Raw genomic sequence first — 13,953 nt, forward strand, 5'->3', positions numbered from 1 at the left:
ACCTCTGACATCTGTCCTATATCGATCACCCCTCAACTTGAAGCTATGTCCCCTCGTGTTTGCCATCACCATCCGAGGAAAAAGGCTCTCACTATCCACCCTGTCCAACCCTCTGATTATCTTATATGTCTCTATTAAGTCACCTCTTCTCCTCCTTCTCTCTAACGAAAACAACCTCAAGTCCCTCAGCCTTTCCTCGTAAGACCTTCCCTCCATACCAGGCAACATCCTAGTAAATCTCCTCTGCACCTTTTCCAAAGCTTCCACATCCTTCCTATAATGCGGTGACCAGAACTGCACGCAATACTCCAGGTGCGGCCGCACCAGAGTTCTGTACAGCTGCAGCATGACCTCGTGGCTCCTAAACTCGATCCCCCTACTAATAAAAGCTAACACACCATATGCCTTCTTAACGGCTCTATTAACCTGGGTGGCAACTTTCAGGGATTTATGTACCTGGATACCAAGATCTCTCTGCTCATCTACACTACCAAGAATCTTCCCATTAGCCCAGTATTCTGCAATCCTGTTACTCCTTCCGAAGTGAATCACTTCACGCTTTTCCGCATTAAACTCCATTTGCCATCTCTCAGCCCAGCTCTGCAGCCTATCTATGTCCCTCTGTAACCTACAACATCCTTCGGCACTATCCACAACTCCACCGACCTTCGTGTCATCCGCAAATTTACTAACCCACCCTTCTACACCCTCATCCAGGTCATTTATAAAAATGACAAACAGCAGTGGCCCCAAAACAGATCCTTGCGGTACACCACTAGAAACTATACTCCAGGATGAACATTTACCATCAACCACCACCCTCTGTCTTCTTTCAGCTAGCCAATTTCTGATCCAAAGCACTAATTCACCTTCAATCCCATACTTCTGTATTTTCTGCAATAGCCTACCGTGGGGAACTTTATCAAACGCCTTACTGAAATCCATATAGACCACATCCACGGCTTTGCCCTCATCCACCTGTTTGGTCACCTTGTCAAAAAACTCAATAAGGTTTGTGAGGCACGACCTAAACTTCACAAAACCGTGCTGACTATCTCTAATGAACTTATTCTTTTCAAGGTGATTATAAATCCTATCTCTTATAACCTTTTCCAACATTTTACCCACAACCGAAGTAAGGCTCACAGGTCTATAATTACCAGGGCTGTCTCTACTCCCCTTCTTGAACAAGGGGACAACATTTGCTATCCTCCAGTCTTCCGGCACTATTCCTGTCGACAATGACGACATAAAAATCAAGGACAAAGGCTCTGCAATCTCCTCCCTGGCTTCCCAGAGAATCCTAGGATAAATCCCATCTGGCCCAGGGGACCTATCTATTTTCACACTTTCCAAAATTGCTAACACCTCCTCCTTGTGAACCTCAATCCCATCTAGCCTAGTAGTCTGTATCTCAGTATTCTCCTCGACAACATTTTCTTTCTCCACTGTAAATACTGACGAAAAATATTCATTTAACACTTCCCCTAACTCCTCCGATTCCACACACAGCTTCCCACTACTATCCTTGATTGGCCCTAACCTATCTCTCGTCATTCTTTTATTCCTGATATACCTATAGAAAGCCTTAGGGTTTTCTTTGATCCTATCCGCCAATGACTTCTCGTGTCCTCTCCTTGCTCTTATCTCTCCCTTTAGATCCTTCCTGGCTAGCTTGTAACTCTCAAGCGCCCTAACTGAGCCTTCACGTCTCATCCTAACATAAGCCTTCTTCTTCCTCTTGACAAGCTCTTCAACTTCTTTAGTAAACCACGGCTCCCTCGCTCGACAACTTCCTCCCTGCCTGACAGGTACATACTTATCAAGGACACACAGTAGCTGCTCCTTGAATAAGCTCCACATTTCGATTGTGCCCATCCCCTGCAGTTTCCTTCCCCATCCTACGCATCCTAAATCTTGCCTAATCGCATCATAATTTCCTTTCCCCCAGCTATAATTCTTGCCCTGCTGTATATGCCTGTCCCTGCCCATCGCTAAGGTAAAGCTAACCGAATTGTGATCACTATCACCAAAGTGCTCACCAACTTCTAAATCTAACACCTGGCCGGGTTCATTACCCAGTACAAAATCCAATGTGGCATCGCCCCTGGTTGGCCTGTCTACATACTGTGTCAGAAAACCCTCCTGCACACACTGGACAAAAACAGACCCATCTAAAGTACTCGAACTATAGTATTTCCAGTCAATATTTGGAAAGTTAAAGTCCCCCATAACCACTACCCTGTTACTCTCGCTCCTGTCAAGAATCATCTTTGCTATCCTTTCCTCTACATCTCTGGAACTACTTGGAGGTCTATAAAAAACTCCCAACAGGGTGACCTCTCCTCTCCTGTTTCTAACCTCGGCCCATACTACCTCAGTCGACGAGTCCTCAAACGTCCTTTCTGCCGCTGTAATACTTTCCTTGATTAACAATGCCACACCCCCCCCTCTTTTACCATCTTCTCTGTTCTTAGTGAAACATCTAAATCCCGGAACCCGCAACATCCATTCCTGTCCCTGCTCTACCCATGTCTCTGAAATGGCCACAACATCGAGATCCCAGGTAGCAACCCATGCTGCAAGCTCACCCACCTTATTCCGGATGCTCCTGGCGTTGAAGTAGACACATTTTAAACCAAGCTCTTGCTTGCCAGTGCCCTCTTGTGTCCTTATAACCTTATCTCTGACCTCACTACTCTCAACATCCTGCACACTGGAACTACAATTTAGGTTCCCATCCCCCTGCTGAATTAGTTTAAACCCCCCCGAAGAACACTAGCAGATCTCCCCCCCAGGATATTGGTACCCCTCTGGTTCAGGTGAAGACCATCCTGTTTGTAGAGGTCCCACCTACCCCAGAAAAAGCCCCAATTATCCAGGAAACCAAAACCCTCCCTCCTACACCATCCCTGCAGCCACGTGTTCAACTCCTCTCTCTCCCTATTCCTCACTTCGCTAGCACGTGGCACGGGCAACAACCCAGAGATAACAACTCTGTTCGTTCTCGCTCTAAGCTTCCACCCTAGCTCCCTGAATTTCTGCCTTAAATCCCCATCTGTCTTCCTACCTATGTCGTTGGTGCCTATGTGTACCACGACTTGGGGCTGCTCCCCCTCCCCCTTGAGGATCCCAAAAACACGATCCGAGACATCACGTACCCTGGCACCTGGGAGGCAACACACCAACCGTGAGTCTCTCTCGTTCCCACAAAACCTCCTATCTGTTCCCCTAACTATGGAGTCCCCAATAACTAATGCTCTGCTCCTCTTACCCTTTCCCTTCTGAGCTACAGGGACAGACTCTGCGCCAGAGACCTGTATCCCATTGCCTACCCCTGGCAAGTCGTCTCCCCCAACAGTATCCAAAACGGTATACCTGTTGTTGAGGGAAACGGCCACAGGGGATCCATGCACTGCCTGCTGGTTCCCTCTCCTTCCCCTGACGGTATCCCATCTACCACCTTCTTTTACCTTTTCTGATGAAAGGTCATGACCTAAAATGTTAACTCTATTTTGATCTTCACAGCTGCTGCCTAACCAGCATTTTCTATTTTTGTAACAAATATCTAAATTAAGGTGGAGTACTTGGGTGGATGGGTCAATCTAGCTCATCCATACAGTTGGGATACCTGTTTTTCTCATGTGAATGGACTCTGGCTGTTTGGGGAGTGAGGTCTATTGCTAGTATCTCAACCTGTCTCTCCTGTTTGTTTCAGTGCAATGGGGACAGCTGTCCTGGATGGGCACATCTATGTTTGTGGTGGGTACGATGGAATCTCCTCCCTCAATTCAGTGGAATGTTACACTCCAGAAGCTGACAAGTAAGAAATCTTAATGGTACCTTTTTGTTTTTGTAATCGTGACTCAATCAAAGCTGAAGAAGGAAATCATCTTATGAAGGAATGATGGGGATATCACATGAGTACTTTGCCTCATCTTTCTTGGAAGAATGTGATAGTCGGAAGGAATTGGGAGTGGGAGGTGTGGAGTAATTATATGAAATGGGAGGTATGGAGTATAGCTAAGGAAGGAGTATTGAGAATGTCACTGGAGCTCAAAGTGGGAAAGGCTGCATCCCAGAATGCTGAGGGAAGTCGGAGAAAACAGTAGAGGCTCTGACCACATTGTTCAAACCTCCTTGTTTGTGGAAGATATATCAGAGCACTGCAGGGTTGCCATCGTAACATCTGTTTAAGAATGGACAGAGATTAAACCAGGTCATTGTATACTGGTCAACCTGTCTTTGATAGGATGTAAGCTTCTAGAAGGCATTGAGTTAATCTGATAAATTAATGCTTACCTAGAAAGGAACGAGTTAATTAAGGACAGGCAGTGTGAATTTTTAAAAAGCATGTAGTGTCTGACAAACTTAATGGAGTTCTTTTGAGGTGTTGATAACAGTAAATGTGTACATAGATTTTAAAAAGGACTTAATAACATGAGGTTTGTCATAATTAACACGCATGGTATTAACGAATATGGGAGAATGGAAGGGATGCTAGTTCAAGGAAAGAACAGTCTTTTATTGATGCCACCAACTGTGGCTCAGTAAATAGCACTCTTACCTCTAAGTCAGGAGTTTGTGTTCAAGACCCGCTCCAGAGACTTGAGCACAAAATCTAGGCTAACATGCTCAGTGCAGTATTGAGCAAATAGGTGGACGTAAAAGATTCTATGACATTATTTTGAAATCCTTTGTCCTGGCCATTATATTCAACCAATATCACTAGATTATCTGGTAGTCGTTATTTCATTGCTGTTTTTGGGACTTTGCTGTGTTTCCTAGAATTCTAGGACAGTAGAGGCAGAAACCCTCATTGCATTTATAAAATACTTGGATGTGCACTTGGGGTGCTGTAATCTAGAAGGGTACAGATCAAGAGCTGGGAAATGGGATTATGCTGGATCATCTTTTTTTGGTCTGCCACAGACACAATGGACTAAATGGCCTCTAGTGCCATAAATTTTCTATGTTTCTCTTGCAACAGTACCCATACTTCAGATGTGTGGGATGTTTACCATTCTCCAAAAAATGTGACTTCAGGAGGGAATAGACAGATTATTAGATTGAACAGACAGATGTTAAATGAACAATGTTGGAAACTTTGAGGTGACTAATTTTAGGAGGAAGAGGAGCGAATATACACTAAATGGTAAAACTTTAAAAGGAGTAAAGGAGCAGAGAAGTTTGGAGTTTCAGATACACAATCTTTAAAAGTGATGGGACTTCAATAATTCTGAGATCAAATTTCATAAATGGTACATAGAGTACAGGAGCAAAGAGGAAATGCAAAGCCTATACAAATCATTGGTTAGACCTCACCAACTTACTTTAAGATAAGACCATGCAAAGCGTGCATAAAGGACTTGCCTTGACCTCATGACCTCAGGATGTCCCAAAGTGCTTCACAGTTTATGAATTATTCTTGAAATGTAGTCACTGTTGTAATGCAGGAAACAAGGCAGCCAATTTGTGCGCACAATTTTGCAAACTGCAATGAGAAAGTGAACAGATAATCTGTTATAGTTCTGCTTGTTGAGGGATAGATATTGGCCAGGACACCAAGACCCTTTGAATAGTGCCATGGGATCTTTAACACCCACCTGAGAGGGAAGTCAAGTTTAGCATCTCGTGACAGATGACACCTCCAACAGTGCAGCACTTTCTCAGTAGTCATTTTACAGCACAGAAAGAAGATTCAGCCCATCGAGTTTATGCCGGCTTTCCATAGAGCAATCCCGCCAATCCCATTCCCTTGTTGTATCCCCATAGCCCTGCAAGTTAATTTATTTCGAGTGCCCGTCCACTTTCCTTTGGAAATCATTGTCTCAGCTTTCACCATCCTCGTGGCCAGTGAGGTCAGGTCATTTCCACGCACTGTGTTTTAAAAAAAAAAAGTTCTTCCTCACATCCCCGCTGTATCTCTTGTCCAAAACCTTAAATCTGTGTCCTTTAGTCCTTGTACCATCAGCTATTAGGGACAGCTACTTTTGTTTATCCTATCCAAACTTGTCATAATCTTGTACACCTCTATCAAATCTCTCCTTAATCCCCTTTGCTCCAAGGAGAACAACCTCAGCTTCTCCAACTTTGTAGCTAAAATCCCTCATTCCTGGAACCATTCTGGTAAATCTCCCCTAGCCTCTGAAGGACCCTCGCATCCTAAAGTGTGGTGACCAGAACTGGATGCAATACTCCAGTTGGGGCCTAACCAGAGCTTTATAAAGGTTCAGCATAACTTCTCTGCTTTTGTACTCGATACTTCTATTTATGAAGCCCAAGATCCCATACGCTTTGCTGACCACTCTCTCAATATGTCCTGCTACCTTCAAAGATCTATGCACATGCACTCCAGGTCCCTCTGTCCCTGAACACTCTTTAGAACTGTGCCAGTGTGTATATGGCGCCTCCCCATCCCTTCTGCCAAAATGCATCACCCCTCACTTCTCTGTATTGAATTCCATATGCCACTTGGCTGCCCATTCTGCTAGCCTCTGTGTCCTGTTGCAGTCAATTTGTATCATCCTGTTTGCCAGTACTCCAAGTTTGGTATCATTAAATTTTGAAAGTTATTATTAATCCAATATCCAATTCATTTATATATAGCAAAAAAAGCAGTCATCCTAGTACTGACCCTCTGGGAACAGCACTGTCGACCATCTTCCAGTTTGAAAAATAACCATTTACCACGACTCACTGTTTTCTGTCCTTAAGCCAATTTTTTTTCAAAGTGACTCCTGACAACACAGGGGCCTGCTGAGTCATCAGAGTGCTCCAAGCTGCGCACATGCGTAGCTACATCTCACCAGGACTTAAGTGGCACATGCGCGGGATGACGTCATCACGTATCTGCACCTGGTCCATCTTCGCGCATGCGCGATAAAGCATCATTGGGTATCCAGCCCCCCACTTGGCTGGAGGAAGCAGCTGAATGGGAGACTTTGAGGCTGGAGCTCTCCCACCTCAACAACTTGTTCCAGGCCTCGATGCTTCCTTCCCTCAGCTGCTCACTCCAGACCTCGTTGCTCCCCCGGCCGATTGTTCCTCGCTTCGTGCCACCCTGCTCTCCGGCTGCTCGCTTCCCCGGCCCCCCCTCCCACCACCACCACTAGCCACTAGCTCCAGGCCACGCTGCTTCCCTCCTCTTGGCCACTGGCTCCTACATCGCCCCGTCACCCCTTACGGACCGCCTTGTTTCTTCGGGCGGTGCGTGGAGAGCGATCAAACGTGGCAGCAAGTGGCCAAGAGGAGGGAAGCGGCGCTGCCTATTACCAGCGGTTGGATGGGAGGGGGGGGGGAGCGAGCAGAGAGCGAGGTGGCGCATGCGGGGAACAATCAGCCAGGGAAATGGGGAGCGGCTAGAGGGGGGGAAAGCGAGTTGCCGAGGGGGGAGAGCGGCCAGTGGGGCGGGACCTACTAGCTGCATTCGGGTGAAATCAGTCCGGTCAGTCATAAATGAATCACAATAACAAATTGTAAGCATATTTTATACTCTGCCCGATTTTTCTTCTCCATCGATCGGGGTGCCAATTCACTATCTTCCAATGGAAATTCAGTCATAAAATTCCTTTTGTATTTAATAGGATTACTGGAATATTGAATGGATCTGAGGATTACAGTTAGTATCCTATAACTACATAGCATATAACTGGGCTTCCATCCAACTTAATGTAAGGTTAGTCTGCTGGAATGATCTAGCCATAAGCATTTCTTGTGATAAATTGAGCAGCGCCATCTTTAATCATGACAGCTGCCTGAACGTCGCAGACACTGACATTCCAGTTGAAGAGTTTGCATTTGCGCATTTGCAAGTACTGCGCTGCCTAGTGGTTGTGTTGTCAACAAACACAGCCATTTAAAAAAAAATCCAAGCTGACACTGACCTTCCTATTCCATGAGCCTCAATTTTGTTACCCAGCTTTGTATGTGGTACTTTGTCAAATGTTTTCTTAAAATCTAAATAGAAAACATCCATTGCATTCCCTTCATCAACCTTCTCTCTTACTTCATCCAAAAATTCAGCTAGATTAGTCAAGCATGATCTGACTTTCACAAATTAGTGTTGGCAATCCTTAATTAACTTGAACCTCTCCAAGTGCCTTTCTTTTGCCCCCGATTATTGTTTCTACAACCTTGCCCACCACTGATAAACTAACTGGCCTGTAGTTACTCGGACTGTCCTTGCACCTTTTCTTGAATAAGGGTGTCATATTTGCCACTCTGCAATCGCCTGGGACCTTCTTCATATCTAGGGAAGACAGGAAGGTTATGGCAAGCCCTTCAGCTATCTCCACGCCCACTTCCTTCAGCAACCTTGGATGCAAGTCATCGGACCAGGTGACTTACCCACTCTAAGCATAGCCAGCCTTTCCAGTATCTCCTCTCAATTTTCACCCCATGCATTACCTCTACATCTCCGCTTCTACTGATATTTTGTCAGCATCCTCTTCCTTAGTAAACACTGATACAAAGTACTCACTAAGGATTCTAGCCTTGCCTTGCACGTCTCAGCATATATCACTCTCTTTGTCCCTAATAGGCCCCACCCTGCCTCTTACTACCCGCTTACTGTTTACATGCCGGTAGAAGATTTTGGGTTGACTGCCATTCTATTCTCATTCTCTCTTCACCAGTCTTATTTTCATCTTTACTTTCCCCCTCAACTTATTATATTTGACCTGGTTCTCACTAGAACTGCACGAGAGAGTCAGTCTAGATTTTATGCTCAAGTCTCTGGGTGGGACTTGAACCCACACCTTTTGACTTAGTGGCAAGAATGATGCCAACTGAGCCACAGCTTTTATCAAAAGATTCGCAGTCAACAAAAGCTTACATTTATATCACTCCTTTGTATAAAAACATCCTAAGGCACTCTACAGAAGTGTTAATAAAAAAAAAACTCCAAAACAAAGAGATTGAGGGCTGACTAAAAGGTTGATCACAAGGTGGGTTTTCAAAATTCTGAAGGTTATGCTAAGGTGAAGAGCACAAAACTGGTTGTACTGGTCAGTAATTAAATTTAAGATCAACAGCAAGAAAAAAGGGGGAAGCCAGAAAATTATTTTGCTAACCTGTTTCTCTGCTCCGGTTCCCAACAGATGGGTGTCTGTGACTCCAATGAGTGCCTGTCGCAGTGCTGCGGGGGTCACCGTGTTTGAAGGGAGGATCTATGTCTCTGGAGGGCATGATGGACTGCAGATATTTAATACGGTACGTTCAGGGATTTATTGGGCAACAAGCTCAAGCAGGGAAGAAAATAAAAAGAGCTGTGCATGAAGAAAGCAACTCATTAATCCATGTGATATCTTTTCATAAATGCAAAAATAAAGCAGCTGGACCAAAGTACAGCTTCTTAAATTGTTTTCTCCTTTCTCCCCTTGCTGTCAAGTGGAGCAGTTATAAAGAATATCCAGTTAGAAAAGGGCTGCTATATATTACCCTTGTAGTATAGAATTATTCCAGGGTGTCATCCTCGCCACCCTGGATGTGTCCAGCTACAACAACATGTTACTAACCCAATTATCCCTCCCTTCACCACAGTAGTACTACAGCTGCATTATGTACTATATACAGATGCACTGCAGCAAGTCACCAAGACTTCTTTGGCAGCAGCTCCTATATCCGTGACCACCACAGCCTCGACAGATAAGGGCAGGCAGGGAACGTGGGGACACAATCACCTCCGAGTTCCGCTTCCAAGTCATACACCATCCCAACTTGAACATACTGTTCCTTCGTAGCAACTGGATCAAAATCCTAGAACTCCCTACCTGACAGCTTTGTAGGAGCACATTCATCAACGCGTGCAACCTTTCAAGAAAAAATCCCGAAACCACCACTTTCTTGAGGGCAACTAGGGGTGGGCCATAACTGTCGGTCTTGCCATCAACTTCCACATCGCAGAAATAAATGTAAAAACCCTACCCAGAAGTCTCTTTCATATCATCTCTACACCAAGGGGCTTCTGTGTGGGGTAATGGAGGCAAAAAACTTCATCACTTAATGAGTTGTATATTGAGTTGGGAGAGCTCCTGGTTCATCTGGATGAATGAGGTAAGATGGGTCAAATGACTTTTATTTGCTCAAGGCTTTGTTTTTAAAATAAACCTATTTTTTTAAATAAAACAGGTTGAATGTTATAATCATCACACCAGTACCTGGTACCCCGTGCCGAGTATGCTCAATAAACGCTGTCGCCATGGGGCTGCATCCCTGGGCAGTCAGATGTACGTCTGCGGCGGTTACGATGGCTCAGGTTTCCTGAGTATTGTGGAGGTTTACAACTCTTCTTCGGACCAATGGTATCCACTTGTCCCCATGAACACTCGCCGCAGCCGTGTGTCCCTCGTGTCGAGCTGTGGTCGCTTGTATGCCATTGGTGGCTATGACGGACAGTACAACTTGAACTCGATGGAGATGTATGATGCCGATATGAACCGCTGGACGTTCATGGCCCCCATGGTGTGTCACGAAGGCGGGGTTGGTGTAGGGTGCATCCCGCTCCTCAGTGTGTAAGGCAGTCATTTTTCTCCCAGTCATGGGAGTTTAGTGCTTGGTAGCAGTGTTGAAACAATGGTATGTTTGTGGGAACAACAAATGAACCCCAGTTTTCAGTGGTCTGTTGGTTGGTGTCCAGTGGCCAAAGACGATGGAGTGACCAATACATTCTTCCAACAGATTAATAACTGTTACCAGTACTCGGTAGCTATCAATAAAGTCTGTGGATGTTTTTAAAGGCAGCCATTTAAATAAAATGATAAATACTTTATAAATTATACATTTAAAAAAAAATCCAAATTTCTGAATAACTTGTTTCAGTGATTACTCGAATGCAGGACAGTGTATTAGTAAGAGACTGTCGGACTGGGTGTTACCATGATTTAGGCACTGTCCTTTCACCACTCGGATCTGGGTTATAGTGTGGGGAAATAGAAAATTGAGATACTAGGGGTGCTGTTGTGGAGTATTTTGCATTTGACCTATGCTGCACCTTGCCTTTGAGTGCTTGCTGCTGACTCTGGATGTCTATAATGGGCGTGTTCCCAGAATTAACATCCCCAGCACCTGGGTGACAAGAGAAGGTGAAGCGTCTACCTTGAGTTCCCAGCAGATGGCCTGTCTACTGTTCCTGCAAGGCTAATTATTCGGTGTGTGTAATCCTATGCTGTTACTGGTCCGAGTAGTATGTTGAATAGAACTTTTTTGTCCTGTTAAATCCTAAGTGGGTCAGTGTATGAATATGGAAAACTCTAATTATTTTACATTTCTAGGATGGTATAAAAATTCTTCAGATACTGTGATAGTGCAGTCTGCTACTGTTTCCAACCCAAGAAAAACTTGCACTGTTTCTGGTTATAATTGTTAGCTGTCCTGGCCCTACCCCTTGTTCTCCCTACCCTAGTCCATTGTGCTGTTTGTCCTTAGAGCTTTTAAACATAATCAAGATTATCAAGATTTTTAATGTTTACAGCAATCAAAATATGGGAGAACTACCTGATAGTTAATGTGGGTCTTTGCTTATCACTACTTTACCTATAACAGTATCGAGTGAATTACATATCAAAATTAGTTAGTGGTTATGCCACTACTGGTGGGTATGTGCAAAATTTTCCTGCAATCTTCTGCTAAACTGTGGGAAAACTCCAGGCTGTCCAATTATAAATTCTGTCCGTGTAAATATCTAAAGAAAGCATTGAACTGAAGGGTGAAATATAGGTAGGTATAGATTGGTCACATGGGGGAGTAACACAAGAAGCATATTGCACAACATTAAATATTATCTAAAGTGATATTTTATTAATATTGGTACCTACTGTATGCTAATAAACTATATATCAATACTGGATAGAAATTTAATCAAGGGGTTTGGATGGTTTATATATAGAATAACAGATAACCAGGGAGTGAGTTACAGGATGGAATCTGATCGTGTTTTTTTTTATATATGGTAGAATAATGGATACCTGGGAGTGAATTACAAGCTAGAATCTAGAAGAGGGGTTTGGGTGGTTTTATAACAGATAACTTGATGTAAGTTACAGGTTGGAATCTAATGAAATAGATTATATATAACATAACGGATACCTGGCAGTGAGTTACAGACTGGAATCTAATAAAGTGGTTCAGTTGGTTTATATGTAGAAGATTGATATCCAAAGTGATAAACCAGAAGGCTGACATATTTCCGGTACCTGCATATGCACTTTACAGCATGAATCATTTGATAGCCATTCTCACTACCCCCGAAGCCTACTGAGGTGGTACTGAGACTAATTGCAGTCTTCTACTGCTAGCTTGGCTGAGATCAAACCTGAGACCTCGGGTCTGAATGGCTCATTGGGGAGAACTAGAAATATGATTGATCCATCTGTTCCAAGTTGCTGATGCCTGCCACGAGTTGTCCAAGCCCCATTAAAATACACGCAGCCAAAACCTGCATCGTTGAATCACTTTTTGTTTTGTTTTTTAAAACCATGCATATCAAAGAATCAGGGAATCTTGCAACAGAGAAGGAGGCCTTTCGGCTCATTTTGGGTTTGCAGGCTCTTCAAAAGAGCTATCCGATTAGATCCACTCCTCTGCTCTTTCCCTAGAGCCCTGCATACTTTTCCTGTATAAAGAGAAAATAAAAACAAGCAAATTTTTTCTTGTAAAATAGTGTCAACATCACAGACTCTGCTCATTTACTTTACCAGTTACTGAAAACCCTGAAGCAGTTCCATTATCAGACCCAAAAATAAGACTGGGAAAGACTTCTGCCAAATGCATTGCAGTGTGGAGTAACTGGGTGAAGTGACAATAAAACCGTTTGATTGCTGCTCAGTTATCCCTGGCACATATTACCAAGCCAAAAGATCGCATATCAATTCCACTGATCACATTGCTCACATTGTGTAAATTTGTGTTTTAATGTAATGCCAGAATCTTGTTTCCAAATCTAATTGAGGATCTCATGCACACTTGCTTTCTCATGTTTAACCAGTGGAACATTTGGTTATCAGAGACCCTGGGAGTCCAACAATAACCTGTGGACCAGCCTCTCTTGTGCCTTTTGATACAGTCATGGTTGAAGAGGTGGTACTGGTCTATTGCAGTTTCTATCGGGCTCCTTACCCCAGTTCTGAAACATTGATTTCTGCTGGGCTCCATTGGGGCTGGTGAGAATTACTGACACCTAGCTACATTTTGATTAGTGTTCGACTCTTCAAATGTACTGAGCTCGGAATTTGGGCTCTGCAGTTCAAGCTGTGATCCTTATTCAGGCACCGTTGGATGTTGTATTAAAGGTGCTATATAAATGCAAAATGTTACATAGGCAATGGTTATTGCCCTGTGAAATAATTTATGCTGGCCAGATCTTTGTCATTGGATTTAAGCTCTTGGCCTGACACTCTTCCCAGAAGCAACTTTATTTCAGTAAGAGAAGGAGCAGAGGATAACTGGGTCCCTGGACTTCCAACCTTCTCGCCATATCCAATGTGAAGTTAGATTCCTAACTTAGGAAGAGTAAAACAAAGGAACAGGCCATTCAACCCATTGAGTAGATCACCATCAGGAAGTGGCTGATAGAATTTTCCATCATGGAGAAATGTGAAAATGTACTTCCATGAGTCCATCTGTTACAGTAACTTATAGGTCAAACTTCAATTCGCATATCAAAGGTACATATTGTATGCTCCGTCTGTCTCTGAAGTGTAAACAGTATCTTAATTACCAGGTTATTTTGGAACACTTGAATGTTTTTAATGTAAAATTGTAATAAATTATGTGTATTAATATGGAACCCAATCACAGGAACCTGCATTTCATTTATCGATACATGGAAGTTACCAAGACTTTTAAGTCAGACCAGTTAATTGGGCATTCTCATTGAAGAATTAAATGTTCCATAATCTTCCACAGTATGCAACTTAATAAAACAAGATGATGCACATAAGTACCACAGATAGG

At 43.6% G+C, this 13,953-nt stretch overlaps 1 protein-coding gene across 1 annotated transcript in view; it reads left to right on the forward strand.

Moving 5' to 3' along the window:
• Positions 1 to 11,942, forward strand: part of klhl18 (kelch-like family member 18) — a 44,335-nt gene extending 32,393 nt beyond the window's left edge. Inside the window, exons 8-10 of the mRNA XM_068031521.1 lie at positions 3,719 to 3,823; positions 9,102 to 9,213; positions 10,132 to 11,942. Coding sequence (XP_067887622.1) covers positions 3,719 to 3,823; positions 9,102 to 9,213; positions 10,132 to 10,518 — 604 coding nt within the window. The 3' untranslated portion in view covers positions 10,519 to 11,942. The remainder of the gene's footprint in view (positions 1 to 3,718; positions 3,824 to 9,101; positions 9,214 to 10,131) is intronic.
• The last annotated feature ends 2,011 nt before the right edge of the window (positions 11,943 to 13,953 follow it).

This window comes from Heterodontus francisci, chromosome 5, assembly GCF_036365525.1.
Source record: "Heterodontus francisci isolate sHetFra1 chromosome 5, sHetFra1.hap1, whole genome shotgun sequence".
Taxonomy (NCBI): Eukaryota; Metazoa; Chordata; class Chondrichthyes; order Heterodontiformes; family Heterodontidae; genus Heterodontus; species Heterodontus francisci.